General features: G+C 44.8%; 1 protein-coding gene across 2 annotated transcripts in view; it reads right to left on the bottom strand.

The window, feature by feature from the left end:
* Positions 1–16641, bottom strand: part of Kcnip3 (Kv channel interacting protein 3, calsenilin) — an 82582-nt gene that overhangs the window by 20958 nt on the left and 44983 nt on the right. Inside the window, exon 1 of one of the 2 annotated variants that reach the window (XM_013019884.1) lies at positions 16451–16598. The exons of the other annotated variant lie outside the window; for it this stretch is intronic. Coding sequence (XP_012875338.1) covers positions 16451–16553 — 103 coding nt within the window. The 5' untranslated portion in view covers positions 16554–16598. Of the gene's footprint in view, positions 1–16450; positions 16599–16641 lie in introns of those variants that run through there. 2 annotated transcript variants of the gene reach the window in all.

Below are 16641 nucleotides of genomic sequence, written 5' to 3'. Positions count from 1 at the left end.
GGTTAAGGAGGCAGGTGGAGTTTCAGAGCTGGGTTCTGAAGAGAAAACAGAGGGGTGACCCAGAAGTCTGTATGGAGTGTCTCTTTGGGGGCCTTGGCCTAGGACTGAGCTACATCCATTCAAAATGAAAATGTCTAAGGCCAGGTGCCAGTGCCTTACACCTTAATCCTACTCAGGAGGCTGAGAGCTGAAGATCATGGTTCAAAGCCTGCTTGGGCAGCAAAGTCTATGAGTCTCTTCAATTAAGCACCAGAAAGACCATAAGTAGAGTTGTAGTTCAAGCTATAGGGCACTAGCTTTGAGCACCAACTCCCAGGTCCTGAGTTGAAGCTCCAGGACTGGCACATCAGGGAGAAAGAGATAAGAGAAGAGAAAAAAGAAAGAAAGGGGATGAGAGAGGAGAGAAAAAAAGAGAGGAGAAAGGAAGAGAAAGGTGAGAAGATGAGAGAGGAGAGGGAGAATGTCTGAGGGCCTTAAAGCAGCTGTGGGAAGAAGGTAGGGAGATGGAATGAGGTAGTGGAACAAGACCTGAAAGGGTACATCAGAATTCACATAGGGGTGGAAAAATTTGGCCATGAGCTCAGGCAGAATGGATACTGCCTGAAATTTCCAAATGCTCATGCTGTAAAGAACCTGCCTTGAATGAGGGTTTGCTCTAGGCCTAAGTAAACAAGATCTACTCTAACAAAGCCTGAAATAGGTCTATGAAGAACATGTGAATGTGCCAGTGATTTACTGTCTGACAAACTAAAATCCAACTGCATTTATACTAAGACAATATAATCAGAGTCCCTAAATTACGTAAAATGTCCAGTGTATAATAAAAAATTAAAAGACGAGAAGCATGAAAATATGACCATGATAAAGAAACAAAAGTGATCAGAATTGTTAGATCTTATTATTCAAATTGCTTTTAGAATTATTAAAGAGTTTTACAATTATGACCAACATGTTGAAAGGAAAGAAAGATGTGACTCTCAGGAGAAAAATAAATCTATTTAAATAAAAGAACCAAATAGAACTAATTCTCTTTTCTCCTCCTCCTTATTCTCTGTTCACATTCCGTTCTTCCTCTCTCTCCACTCCCCTTCTTTATTTTCTTTTTTCTTTTTGTGTCAATACTGGAGCTTAAACTTAGGGCCTGGGCACTGTTCCTGAGCTTTTTTCCTCAAGGTGGTGCTCTACTAGTTGAGACACACCTCCACCTTTTTTTGTTGTTGTTGGTTAAGACTTTGCTGCCTGGGCTGGTTCAAACTGAGATCCTCAGATTTGAGCCTCCTGAGTAGCTAGGATTACAGTCATGAGCCACTGTGCCCGGTTCTTCCTTCTTTTAAGAAAAAAACTCAAAAAAACCAAATATCATATGCTTTTCTCATACATACTCATGGATATGTTCATACATAATTATACTTATATATATATATATATATATATAAAGTTATACCCATACAAAACATGATTCTAACTATGAGACTGTAGGGGAATGAGGGAATGGGGAGAGGGAAAAAGAATAATAGAGGGTGATAATTTCAAAATATAGTGCAACTATGTATGAAAACACCATAAGGAACCTCAGTTAAAACTGTCAATAAGGGGATTAAGAGAGAAGAGAGATCAACAGAGTTATTCTGTGACAAATATAATACATGTCTGAAACACCATAGTGAAGCCTGTTGGTGCAATAAATGCACATTAAAAAATTAGAAGCGGGGGTAGCTGTGGAGGTGGGAGGGAAGAGATGGTAGGGGGAAAACAAAGGAGGAGGCAACAATGCTCAATAGGAAATGTACTCATTACTGTGATCATGTAACTATAACCCCTCTATATAGCATTTTTACAACAAAAAACGTACAAAAAATGAGGACGGGAAAGTAAAATGGTTTTTTTGGGGGGAGGAACATCAATGGAAAAAGAAAGGACTAACAAAGAGGGTGAACATAAGGATACATATGGCTAACATAGTTTATCTGCATGTATGCAACTGGAACACTAGAACTTGTTGAAATTGTTTTAAGAAGAGGTATGTGGGAATCTGTTGCCAGTGTCTCACATCTGTAAACCTAACTACTCATGAGGCTTAGATATGAGCATCACAGTTTGAAGCCAGCTGGGGCAAGAAAGTCTGTAAGACTCTTACCTCTAGTTATTCAGTAAAGTGCCAGAAGTGGAGATATGGCTCAAGTGGTAGATTGCCAGTCTTGAGAAAAAAGCTAAGGAAGAGTGCTTAGGCCCTGAGTTCAAGCCCAGTACCGGCCCAAAAAAGAAAAAGAAAGAAAGTTATGCAAAAGCCATTGCACACTAATTCAACAACTTTGATAAAAATGGATTAGTTCCTCAAAAGTTGCAAACTACACACATTCATCAAAGTTGAAAAACATAACTGGAAGAGTCTCAGCCAATATTTGAGGAACATTGAATATAGGTGAAAGTGCAAATGTCTTGAACAAAATATTAGTAACATGACTCCTTGGATGATACACCTACTATGCAGGATTTGTCAGGAATGTAATGCTAACTCAGTATTTGAAAATAAATCAACACAATCCATCATAATAATAGTTCAAAAAACTATTGTCATGATCATGTTAACTAATGCAAAAAAGCATTTGACAAAATTCAATATCTATCTTGAAAAAAAACAAATTTCAAATTATGAAAAAAATCTAGTGATTATCAAACTTAATGGTGAAAGACTGAATGTTTTCCCTCCAAGATTAGGAAAGAGGTGAAGATGTCTGTCCTCTCCCTTTTCTCCTATTCAGTACTATATGGAGATTCCCAGACAGTGCAATGAGTAAAAAGAACAAATCACTTTGGAATAAAAAAAAAAGATGTAAAGAAAAAGATGTGGCAAACCAAAAGCAGCACAGTTCTTTTCTGGGGAATGGTCTGAGTTTTGCAAGTTTGTAAGCTCTGTAGCCAGTGGGGAACTCTGAAATAGGGTTTCATTCTTACCTCTGGAACTATTTACTATAGAGATAAGTTCTTTACACCAGACAGTCCTCAGTCTGCTGAGTAAAAATGGACTGGTACTTTTGGCTGGCAAGGCACATTATTCTGGTGTTGGTGGAGGTGTTCATTTCTTCACAGATTTGTAGAAGAAAGAAATGTATTTGAGACTGGAAATCATGACATAATGGATGGACTAAAGAGATCCCTAATACAAATTATTTTTAAGTTCCCAAGTTAATAGTTGCTAAGTAGCCCAAATGCAATAAACAGACCGACCCCTGTCCTCCAAAAAGAAGATGAAAGAGAAAGGAAGAGAAGGAGGAAGAAATGAAAGAGGGAGAAAGGAAGGGAGGAATGAAGGGTGAGAGGAGAGGAGAACAAGAAGGAAGAAGGGAGAAAGGAACAAAGGGAGGAACGAATACAGGGAAGGAGGGCTGTGGGAACCCTAAAGTCCTGTGGGAACTATGACCAGGTGCAGGAAGTATGCAGGAAGTATGAGTGGACTGTGTGCATGCAGAATGCCTGATGCCAGCAGAAAACTGCTGGTTGTGTGATTGTTTATCTTGTGTCTGAGTAAAGACATGGGATTTTGAGTGTTTGTCTTTCTGCAGTAATCTCGTACTTATCTTACTGCTTCCTGATATCCTGTTAACTGCCCCTTGGAATGTGCCCTTTGATCTGAAACCAAAACCACCCCCAGACAAACCTGTGCTCTGACACCTTAAAACTGGAAGATGCACCAGGACATGGTAAATTATATAGGACTCTAGGCATTCACACATTGAGACCAAAGGAGGATGCTCTTAAGGGAGGAACACAAAGGCACAATGTCTCTGAGCCTCTGATCATATAAAATAATATTTAATGAAATGAACTCCAGGAAATGGAAACAAGAGCTTTTTTGCTTTGTGGCTGTTTTGTTTTCTTTCTTTCTTTGGTCTTGTTTGTATATCTGTCTTTGGAAGGTAAGGGGGCACAGAAAAGGAAAGACAAAGGATGAACAAATGCAGCAGTGGTACTCACTAGATAGCATGTTGTGGATGGGGATGGGAGGGAAAAACCAGGAGAGAGAGTGAGGGAAAGGAGACATTGTCAAAAAAAATGTATTCATTACCTAAGTATAAAACTAACCCGGGGCTGGGAAGGTGGCTCAGTGGTAGAGTGCTTGCTTTGCATGCCTGAGGCCCTGGGTTTGATTCCTCAGCACCACATAAGCAAAAAGAAAAAAGCCAGAAGTGGCACTGTGGCTCAAGTGGTAGAGTGCTAGCCTTGAGCGGAAGAGCTGAGGGACAGCGCCCAGGCCCAGAGTTCGGGCCCCATGACTGGACCCCTCCACCAAAAAATAAATAAAAAAATAAAACTGTAACCCCTGTGAACATCACCTTTATAGTAACAATTAAAAAATATATAAAACATTTTAAAAGTGGAGGATGGAGGAGATTCTGTAGTTTATGTCTATCAATTAGATGCATTCCTCACTTCCTATGGTATTATTAAATATTATTAAGTATTGAATATAATTTCATGGACAATCCTTCATCTGTGTCATGGTGCTTGTTGGATGAAACTGGCAGGGGAGGGAGAAAAGGAGGGAAAGGAAGAGAAGAAAGGAAGAGAGGTTAGAAGGGAGGAAGGAAAAAGAAACAGAAAGGGAAGGGAAAAAGGAAGGGAAGGAGGGAAAGTGTATAGGTTAAATTAGAAAGCAAAAATCAAATCATCACCTGTAATATAATGAGTTTAGTAAGGTCACAAGGATCAAGTCACCATAGAAAAAAGTCATATTTCTAAAGAACAGATTACACACACACACACACACACACACACACACACACACACACACACACATACAAATAAAGTTTGACAAAGGAATTGTCTTAATCCATTTTCTATTGCTATAGTGGATGAAATACTGCAGAGTGAGTAATTTTATAGAGAAAAATGGTTTATTTAGCTCATAGTTCTGGAGGTTTGGAGGCTCAAGACTGAGGGGACATATCAAATAAGAGCTTTCCTGGTTGAGGATCTGAAGGTGACTTGAGGAGTCTGAGGAGTTCCAAAGTGATGTAGAATGCTCCATGGTGAGGGAGGGGAAGCTAGCCAGACAGTTGCTCTTATGACAAAGCAATTTTTGCAAAAGTCCATTGATCCATGATGAGTCCATTTATGAGGATATACCTGTGATTGCCCAGTCCCTATCCCTTCATGGTCCTAGGTTAGTCTCTCCTCTTTTGTGTGTGTGTGTGTGTGTGTAGGTCGTGGGGCTTGAACTCTGGGCTTAGGTGCTGTTCCTCAGCTCTTCAGGTCAAGGCGAGTGCTCTACCACTTGAACCACAGCACCACTTCTGGTTTTCTAGTGGTTTATTGGAGTTACGAGTCTCATGGACTTTCCTGCCCAGGCTGACCGTGATCCTCAGATCTCAGCCTCCTGAGTAGCTAGGATTACAGGCGTGAGCCACCAGCGCCCGGTATTAGTCTCTCCTCTTAACATCTCACAATACAGATTAAATCTCAACATGAATTTTAGTGAGACAGATGATAGTAGGGTCTTCTGATATGTAGTGGCGATAAAATGGAAGCTCCTCATTCCTGTCTCTCATCTGTTTTTGTAGTTAAAGAGGGCAAAGGGCAAGGAAGTGGAGGCTTTCTGTGCAGACTGGAAGGGTGATAAACTGTCAAGCTATTATTGATGAATAGGAAGGCTCTATGTATGGATTTTGCCCTGGCAGGTGAAAATTATGCCCATGCAATAGTGATTGCCAGTCGGGAAGGCGACAGAGCATATACCAGAACACACACACACACACAGAGAAGAGAGAGAGAGAGAGAGAGAGAGAGAGAGAGAGAGACAGACAGACAGACAGACAGACAGACAGACAGAGACAGAGACAGACAGAGACAGAGACAGAGAGACAGAGAGAGAAGGAGAGAGGAGAGAGGAGAGAGAAGGAAAGAGAAGGAGAGAGAGGGAAAGAGGGAGAGAGAGGGAGAGAGGGAGGAGAGGAGGAGAGGGAGAGGGAGGGAGAAGGAGGGAGAGGGAGAGGGAGAGGGAGTAGTGGTATGAAACCACTGCAGATGACAGGATCTGTCTGTCTGTGGATAGCCTGGATGGAGGCAAACTTGAGTATGTACAAAATAGAAAAAGAAATTTTTTTTACACACTGGGGCTAAACTCACAGCCTTGGTGATGTCCCTTAGCTTTCTTTGCCCAAGATAGCACTCTATAACATAAGCCACAGCTTCACTTCTAGTTTTTTGTTGACTGATTTGAGATAAGATTCTCAGATTTTCCTGCCTAGGCTGTCATGATCCTCAAGGCTCAGCCTCCTGAGTAGCTAAGATTACAGGCTTGAGGCATGGTCAGGCTAAAAGAAACAAATTTGTAAGGAAAGAAAAGGATGTCAACAAGGCTAACTCTTTGATTCTGTGGTTACAGGCATGGGAAAGTTCTATTTTTCCGTCTATTTAATCCCATCTCACTTCTACCTTGTACCATAGCACAGCTGATCATGTAACTTGAAAGTTATCCTTTGTATCGAGGTGAAAAGTGGTGATTTAAAAATTTGCTTCTCCAAGCAACTAGCCCAGTTTTCATCTGCAAGTTCATCATGCTTTTATAATTGTATTAAACATTTTGTTTAGATTTTAAATTAGCATACATTAGTTGTACAAGGAGGGTTTCCCTGTGACATTCCCACACGTTACACTCCCATCAATCTCATCCCTTCCATCAGTGTCTCTTATTCTTTATTCCTTATCTGAAGGATTCAGACTGCCAGGAGGTGGGGCCATAGTGAGGATAAAAGGCCCAGCCTGAGGGGTACCCTGTGGGGACAGACTTGTCCTAAATCATCACTGCGATGGTGGTTACTTGACAGCATTGATCAAAATTCATAAAACTAAATACCACACAAGGTGAATTTTGCACTGGAAAGAAATAATACAAATTAAAATAAATGTCCATATAGAGGAGAAGAAAACTGGGAAACCAAAGGGGAAAAGTAAATGAAGAAAGATGTTTTGAGTCATAGGGTCAATGCCCTATGAATTAAAGATTATACAATTTTTTAAACTCTCTCCCCAAAGCAAAGACAAAACTTTCAACCTGTTGCTATTTCTTCTATTTAAAACAATGACAAGAAAGCATCTATGCCAGTTGTCAGTGTCTATTACCTATAATCCTAGGTATTTCAGGAGGCTGATATCTGAGGATTGTGGTTTGAAGCCAGACCAAACAGCAAAGCTTACAAGACTCGTTTCTCTAATTAACCAGTAAAACATAGAAGTGAGGCGTGGCTCAATGGTAAGAGTGAAAAAGCTAAGGGACAGCACCCAGGCTCTGAGTTCAAGCCTCAAAACTGGCACAGTATCAGCACACACACACACACACACACACACACACACACACACACACACACACACACACACACACACACACACACACACACACACACAGAGTTCCCTTGACCCTGTTTTCACCAGACATTTTTTCTTGCTGCCCTCCCTTGGAGGAAGTTCCACTCCCAGAAAACTGCTCTCAGAAAATCATCAATGATCTCTCCATTGTTAACTGGTGATCAAAATAGTAATTCTAATTTCAAGATCATATCAGGGCAGTGTATGTATGAAACCCATCTAACTTTTGAAGATGGATGGAGTACCCTAAATCAAACATTAGTTAACTTAATCCAACTGTATGGGTTTTGGGGGGCAATTCTAGGGATTTAAACTCAGAGTCCTTCTACTTTGTGGGCAGGTGCTCTATTGCTGAGCCACACTCAGCCCAACTGTATTTTTTATGTACATGATGATCAAGAAGGTTATACTTGGAAGAATGTCAGAAGGTAAAATTTTAATGTAGAAAAAGAACTGGTAAGTGACCACATTTGCTTATAATTAAAATAAATGTACAGGAACTCTCAGCAAACTAGAGGTCAAAGTTTCTGTAACTTGATTAAGTTTATATTTACAAATCATATCCTTACAAAAAACATTTGTGGCTGGGTGATGTAATACTTTCTACTCAGGAGACTGAACTCTGAGGATAGAAATTCAAAGCCACCTTGGGCAGAAAAGTCAGTAAGTTTTTTTTTTTTGGGGGGTCCGGTCGTGGGGCCTGAACTCTGGGCCTGAGCACTGTCCCTCAGCTCTTCGGCTCAAGGCTAGCACTCTACCACTTGAGTCACAGCGCCACTTCCGGGTTTTTTCTTTTTGCTTATGTGGTGCTGAGGAATCGAACCCAGGGCCTCAGGCATGCAAGGCAAGCACTCTACCACTGAGCCAACTTCCCAGCCCCATCAGTGAGATTCTTTAACTCCAATTAACCAGTAAAAAATGATGATAAGGGGTGGCTCAAGTAGTACAGCACTAACCTTAAGTGGAAAAAAAGCCCTGAGTTCGTCTCAATACCAGCACACACAACCCCCCCCCAAAAAAAAACATACAAAACAAACAACAACAACAAAAGACATTTATGGAAAATTTCAGACTTAATGGCAAAAGCTCAGAAACATTCTCTTTGAGATTTGGGACAGGATTGGCTATAATCAATGAAAGGGAAAGAAATAAATAGTGGAAAATATATGAATAATAATACTATTATTTTAGATTATATGTCCTCATGAGCCAAAGCAATCTATATGTCTGAGAGTTCAATAAGGTTGACATATGCAAAATTTTTAAATTGTTATTATCAAGACAATGTACAGAGAGGTTGCAGTTTCATAAGTCAGGTAAAGAGTACATTTCTTTTTGGACAATGTCACCCCTTCCCTTTCTCTCTCCTAGTTTTTCCCTCTTATCCCCACCCACAAGTTGTATAGTTCATTCTCAACATACTGTCTACTGAGTACCAATGCTGCATGTATTCACCCTTTTGCAAATTTTGTTTATGAGAATCATTAGCAGTTCTCTATACCAATAATGACCACCAAGGAAATAACAAAATAACACTCATACTAACTGTAAAACTAAAAAGGATGTGTTAGCCAAAACTCAAAGAACTTCTATATAGAAATATAACTCAATAAAAATGCCATCTTAGTTATTATAAAGATCTCATTTCTTCCTAAAGTAACGTAGAAGTAAACTCAATTAAATCCTGAGCAGAGGTTGTCACTCAGTGGTAAAGTAGCTGTCTAGCATGCCAAGGCCTTGGGTTCTTTCTATCTGTGGCACTGCCAAAAAAAAAATTCAGCAGGATTTTTGAGACTCTTGAAAATTTTTCTCAGAAAAATGTATACAGAGAAGTCAAAGAAATAAAACAAAATGTAAAAAGGAATCATAAAGAGTCTACACTCCTGAGTTTCCACATTCACTGGCTCCAGGCTCCTTTGGTACAAACACTCAAGCACTGCTTTTTGCTAAATCGTGTTGCCAGGCAATGTCCCTCTGATGCACTGCAAGGCACTTATGTGTCCTAGAGACACTTGTGTCTGTGTAGCAGCCATGGGCAGGTGGAGCTGGCAGGGCCAGTAAGACTGGCCAACTTCTAATCCAGTTACCACAGAGGCAGGGTATCAGGGATGGTGTGCCTGGATCTGTCTTTCAAAAAGCACCCGTGGAGCTGGGCTCCAGTGGCTCACACCTATAATCCTAGCTACTTAGGAGGCTGAGATCTGAGAACCATGATTGTAAACCAGCCAGGGCAGAAAAATCACTATGAGACTCTTATCTAGAAAACTGGAAGCAGTGCTGTGGCTCAAGCGGTAGAGTGCTAGTCTTGAGTAAATAAGCTGGATAGTGACTAGGCCCTGAGTTCAAGCCCATGGAGCAGTGGACCAGTGGACACACACACACACACAGTTGCACAAAGTCCTATTACTTCAATATCACACCCAGGATTATTCTGCCAAACAGTAAACTTTTAGGTAACAAACTCAAACCATATCCAAACTATAGCAACTGGTCTACCCACAGTTGGAAAGGAGGAAAGCAAGAGCAAGAAAGGTAACTGTATCTGTGATCTAGCTGCTGTGGGTGGCAGTGCACACAGGGCAACCACAGAGGGCTTGGAGGGTACCTCCCCGGAGGGAAGAGTAGGGGCAGACCAGGCCCTGTATATCTCAGTTCTGGGAAGTGTTATCATCACACTTCACTCCTCTGCTGTGTCCCCATCTCCCTCTGTCTCCCAATCCCACTGTAGCCAGAGGGATACTCCCTTGAAAGGGCGTGTTCTCAGTGGCCCAACCCTGAATTACTTGACTTCTTGATGTTCTCATCCTGCCTCATATACATAGGAGCTCCAAATCTGTGTATTGACAAGGCATGTAACTTATATGTTCCTTTGGATGAGGTTTCAATGTGTACTCCAAGGTTTCCTATTGAGTTCCTATTTTTTAAATTTTATTATTAAGGGCTGGGAAGGTGGCTTAGTAGTAGAGTGCTTGCCTTGCATGCATGAGGCCCTGGGTTCGCTTCCTTAGCACCACATTAGCAGAAAAGGGTGGAAGTGGCGCTGTGGCTCAAGTGGTAGAGCACCAGCCTTAAGCTTAAGAGCTGAGGGACAGCGCCCAGGCCCAGAGTTCAGGCCCCATGACAAATATATATATATATATATATATATATACATATATATATATATATATATATATACATATATATGTAGTTGTTCCTTTAAGCGGTTACAGTTCTATATTCCTGATGATTGTAATGCCCATTTTGAGGTATGAAGAAGGTGGAAACTTAAGCCGGCTCAAGTATTTAGAGCTGGGGGGGTCTTTGGGAGGTGATCAGGATTACATAAAGTCATCAAGGTGAAGCCCACATGACAGAATCTTGGTGGCTCTATAAGAACAGTGAGATGCTAGGCACCAATGGTTCATGCCTGTAATCCTAGCTACTCAGGAGGCTGAGATCTGAGGATCACGGTTCAAATCCAGCCCAAGCAGGAAAGTGTGAGAGACTCTTATCAACAATAAGCTACTCAGAAAAAAAATAGGCAGTAGCTCTGTGGCTCAAGTGGAGTGCTAGCCTTGAGCAAAAAGAAGCTCAGGGATAGCACCAAGGCCCAGAGTTTAAGCCCCAGGACTGGCAAATTAAATAAATAAATAAAATAAAGTGAGAAAGAGACCAGAAAAGACACAGGTACACGTATTCTCTGTCTCTTATTATGTGGTGCCTTTATTGCCTCTGGACTCTGCCAGCCTTCCTTCCTTCTCTTTCTTTTTGGCAGCACTGGGGTCTGAATTCTGGGCTCCCACTTGCTAGGCAGGTATGCTACCACTGAACTATGCCTCCAGCCTTTTTGTGTACTGATTAGTTGTTTATTTTGTGCTAGTCCTGGAGCTTGAACTCAGGGCCAGGGAACTGTCCTTGAACTTTTTTGCTCCAGGCTAGAACTCTACTATTTGAGTCACAGCTCTACTTCTGGCTGTTTGATGGTTAATTGAAAATAGGATTCATGTGGACTTTCCTGCCTGAGCTGGCTTTGAATCTCGACCCCTCCTGATCTCAGCCTCCTGAGTAGCTGGGATTACAGGGGTCACCCACTGGTTATTTTTCAGATACAGACTCAGTTCCTGCCCAGGCATATCCATGGATTGTGATCTTTCCAATAGCTGGGATGACAGGTGTATGCCACACACCCAACTTCTTCCACTGAGATGGAGTCTCATGAATTTTCTTCTGCCCACATTAGCCTGAAATCATGAACTTTATCTCAGTCTCCCAAATAGCTAGGATTACAGGCATTAGATACCAGTGCATGGCATTAAACTGCCTTTCTTTGTAATTCTTCCAGTCTGTGGTAACAGGCTATTGTCAACAAACAACAACTAATCCATCCAACACTTGCTGTTTGCTCTGTCATGAGAATGCACCCAAAAGGCCATCAGTAGGTAAGACACAGGTCTGAGAGAGCCCATAGTTGGGTGGGGACAGGAACATACAAAATCTGAGGGCAGTGTCATCTAAAACAATCTGGGACCATCAGGGGAAGGGTCAGGGAAATTTCCAGAAATATGCATCATGACCACAGATGGGAGAGGGAACTATTATCTGCCACTGGCTTCCTGCCACTGGCTCAGCCAACACTCCTTTGGAACTAACTTCCTAAGCATAACAAGACATCTGTCTGCATCCCTGGCCTCTGTCCACTGGAAGCCTGGTGCGACTCCCCTACTGTCACAACAAAAGGACATTGCCACATGTCCCTCAAGTAGTTGAGAGTCACCAGTTCAGAACTTGGGAAGGTTAGATAAGAAACATAGCTACCAAAGCCAACCCTAGGGCCTCATATGATCCACAGTTTGGGACTGTGAGTCAACATCACAATGAGTGCTCATACTTACCAGAGAGATCACTCTACTCTGCCTACCACAGTGCCCTAGATCTGGGCCCTTGTTTTTTCAGACCATTGTCAGTCAGGTGCTGGTGGCTCACGCCTGTAATCCTAGCTACTCAAGAGGCTGAGATCTGAGGATCGAGGTTCAAAGCCAGCCCCTGCAGGAAAGTCCATGTGACTCTTATCTCCAATTAATGACCCAAAAACCAGAAGTGGTGCTGTGGCTTAAAGTGCCAGAACCTAGCCTTCAGTAAAAGAGCTCAGGGAAGCCGGGCGCTGGTGGCTCACGCCTGTAATCCTAGCTACTCAGGAGGCTGAGATCTGAGGAGCACGGTTCAAAGCCAGCCCGGGCAGGAAAGACCGTGAGACTCCTATCTCCAATAAACCACCAGAAAACTGGAAGTGGCGCTGTAGCTCAAGTGGTAGAGCGCTCGCCTTGAGCTGAAGAGCTGAGGGACAGCGCTCAGGCCCAGAGTTCAAGCCCCACGACCACCAAAAAAAAAAAAAGAAAGTTCTTATCCACCCCCAACACATATCTGGGATATATGGTCCTCTGCCCTAGGTGACTGATGGAGGGATTCATGGTGGCATTAACAGGTTAGGGAGAAACAATAGCTCTGGAGGTCAAATAGAAGAGGAAGAGGAAATATGGACAGAGGAGGAAAGACATATCGCTCTAACCACAGCCAGACCCCTGCTGAGCAGGTGGCTTTGGGCTCCAAACATCTGAGGCTCCAAGTCACCTGAGGAGGCTGTGCCATTAGAACAGAGTATCAGGTTTGGGGGACAAATGCCCAGGAATTGAAAAGTGAGATCTGACAGGCACACAGCTCTTCAGACAGCTTCAGGCAGGGACACAGGGTCTCCAACAGAGTGCCCTCTCTACCCCCACATCTCTAATCATAACTACTCAGGAGGCTGAGTTCAAAGCTAGCCCAGGCAGAAAAGTTTGTGAAACTCTCATCTCCAATTAACCAACAAAAGCCAGAAATGGAGGTGTGGTTCAAGTGAAAGAATACCAGTCTTGTGTGGAAAAGCCAAACAAGAGCACAAGCCCTGAATTCAAGCTCCATTATTGGCATGTATGCACCATGCATCCATGCACGCACATGTGCATGCACTCACATACATAAGCAATATCCCTATACAACCTAGCTAGCTCCCACTACCCACCACCCTTGCTGCAGCTCCTTGCTCAGTCCTTTCCAGCCACACTTATCCCAGCTAGTGTACTTATGACAGCAGATAACCCCCTCCCATTTCCTCCCTCACAATCCCAGCATTCAGAGGCTCCTCAGTGCCCATTTGACCAGCAAGCAGCTCTGATAGGACCAGTCCTGGGCCCATTGTCAGAGGCTGGGCAGAGGAATGGGAGAATGCTCTAGTTCTAGGAGGCACAATTCCCTCACAATTTTAACAAATCCTCATTGAGCTACTGCCTGGTGCTAGGCACAGTTCCAGGCTCCAGTTATTATAGTGGACAGAACAAATCTCTGCCTCTTATGATTTTGTCTCTGATGGAGCTAGTCCTCAAAGCAGCCAGTACCCTATAGAGGACCTGGAATTTATGAAAAGAGTCAAGGCTCCTTCAGGGAAAGTGTGGGTAAGGCAGACGCACCCTTTGGCATCTTAGAGTGGCAGATACAGGGCTGCAGCCTTCAGACCAGAGACTCAGAGGCAGGCTTGGAACTTCCTCTTGGGAAGGGGAATTGTAGTACAGCTCTGGGGAAGGGGCACTAAATTTGGAATGGTGTCTTAATCTTTGAGGCTTTATAGGCCTCTTGGGCCCATATAAGTACATATGACAATACATGTTGGCATGCCTCGGCTCTTAGTCCTGTCCCTAAAGAGTAGGTCTCAAAGCCCAGATGGGACCTTCCTTGATGGCTCTCTGGGTGGTCCTACCAGCTCCAGGTTCCTCTGTTCCTAACAACCCCCAGAGCATCAGAACTTCTTATAGATAAAAACCACAGAGGCTCAGGGAGCACAAGACACAGCCCACTGCACCTGTGCATGCTTAGAAGGGACCTGGAGCACCAGCCCCCTTTTCCATCTTCATCAGCACTGACAACAGCTCCTAGTTCTCACATCCAGCTGAATGGGCTGTCCTGGCCTCCTCACAGATCATCTGACAGCCCCTCAGGCACTGCTGGCCACCTGGGCACTTCAGGTCCTAAGCTGGCTCCATTCCCTTTCATCACAGAATATCTAGAACTTACAACTCCCTTGCTCTGACCCAAGCAGAGGACTGACTGCTGTGTGAGAGAATGTTTACAATCCTGAATCAACTCTTCCTAGCAATCACTCCTTACTGGTTATTAGTAAGTATGGAGTGCTGGTCCACAGCTTATACATTTGTTACCCACCAAGGATGGTGCGGGGGTGGGGGAGCCTTGAAGCCTCACGACTGCTTAAAGCCCACAACAGCCCCAGTGGGCAGTAGTTATCCTTAGCCCCACTTTACAGATGCACAACTGAGGCTCAGCATCATTGAGGGATTTTACAGCCAGCCAATAAAGATGTCAGGATCACACCTCAGGTTCCATTAACTCAGGCTCTGCTCCATGTCAAGACCACAGAACTCCTTGGGGGCACAACTGGGCTCATGTACTGAAAACAGGGAAACCCTTCTGAGCTTGAAGTGGGCTTTGAGGCAGCTTGACTAAGCCTGCTTTCTCTGGCATCCAGTCCATCTCCTAAAGAAATCAGCAGGCAAACTTAATACTGTTCCAGACAGTCCCTGCTCCAGAGTCAGGCCTTGAAGCAGTGAGCAAGGCCAGGCTGGTAATGGAGAGGCTTCCCAGGGTGCTGACACGCCACCCCCAAACCCATCCCAGGATCCCGATGGAGACATCTCTGGTGGGGAGAGGAGCAGAGAAGCCCTGCAGAAGGCCTGTATCCTCAGGGACAGCAGTGGGGAATGCTCATAAGTCCCCACCCCTGCCCTAACCTCACACAACTGCCACCAAGTTCACAGCCAGATTCCCTGCCAGGTCAGCCTCCAGCCAGTGAAGGCATGGCCTGGGCAACTTCTAGCCTGCTAAAATCTGAAGCTCAAAGTGAACCATCTTGGACCCCATGAACTCACCTAGAGAAGAGGTGTGAGGGAGCCCAAATGGATTTCCTTGTGGCCACTGACTTGAGGCAAACAGCCACCCACCCTGATCTCTGGAGCAGAATGGAAGAAGGGCCCTGCTTCCTGGCCCTTTGCCTTTTTCTGCTCTCAACAAAACTTCCCAAGGGGTTGTGATGAGTCCTTGCGGCTAAGAGGCTGCTGGGAAGCTCAGAGGCACTGTAGATTCCCTGCATCCCCATCCAGAGGCCTCTGGGTTCCAATCCCAAGAGCTGGAACTCAGGAAGGTCAGTAGAATGCTGAGGTAGGCAAGACACTCGTCCTCTATGGAAGGGTAATAGAGGGGCACAGGTGCCAGAAATGACACAGGGCTACCCCTTCCCTACAGTCCAGAAGTGGAGGGCTGCATCTGCATCTTTGGAAAGGGGGAAGGGAAGTTAATAACTCCCTTCTGAGAACCACGTGTGTCCAGGAGGGCCCCTCCTCCTAACCAGCCCGGAAGTGGTAGAAGTTTGCCACTGGATTGGAAAGCAGTTCCAAGGGCAGCTGTGTGTGTGGGGAGGGAGGGAGGAGGGTCCCAAGGAGGCGGTCTGCCGCTAATTTAAGGTCTGTCTCCTCCGTTAATATTTTATTGGGATAGAAACGTGGCGCCTGAAGATCTGTTTACTATCCCAAGGGCCTGAGCTTTGCCTGAGGAGGGGGACTGAACTCTGACTGGGGGGAGAAAGAGGCAACCTCATCACGATCCTAGATCTCCAGTCACTCAATGACAGGTGCCGCCACTGAGGGTCCTTTCGGTCATCTCTGGGCACTGGCCCCGCGGGCCTCAACCAGGGGCAGGCCTGGGATGGCCAGATATGCTCCCTCAAGGTGTCACTGGGAACCTCGTTCACAGCCACTCAGGTGTCGCAGCTCTGGTCCCTTTGGGGCTTTAGAGAGCCTGGGCCCTTCTAGGTCCCCTTAATCCTTGGCCTAGTCCCACGGAGCAGGGAGGGGGGCGGTGGTCCGGGGCGGCCCGGGTGGCAGAGCTCAGCGCGCAGTCTCCTCGCCAGCCCCTCGTACCGGAGAGAATGGGTGCAGCTCCCTCCCCAAGGACCCTGGACCCTCGGTGGAGAGCCTTGGTGGGGTGGGTGGATACGCTTTACCTTCCATGGACATGGGTTCCAGGATGCCGAACTGCTTGAGGACAGCGATGAACAGCAGCACCACCACGGCCATGGCGCAGAGCTCCATGCCCTGGATGCCCATGGCGACCGGGACTGCCGGGGGCCGGGGTGCACCCCTCGCCCGCGCTGCCTGGGGAGGCGCCCCGGCCGGTGCAGCCCGCCCGGCCTCT

This window comes from Dipodomys ordii, unplaced genomic scaffold (assembly GCF_000151885.1).
Source record: "Dipodomys ordii isolate 6190 unplaced genomic scaffold, Dord_2.0 Scaffold47, whole genome shotgun sequence".
In the NCBI taxonomy this organism is placed as follows: domain Eukaryota; kingdom Metazoa; phylum Chordata; class Mammalia; order Rodentia; family Heteromyidae; genus Dipodomys; species Dipodomys ordii.
The sequence above is the reverse complement of the archived record's forward strand: the minus strand, read 5'-3'. Positions and strand labels throughout refer to the sequence as shown.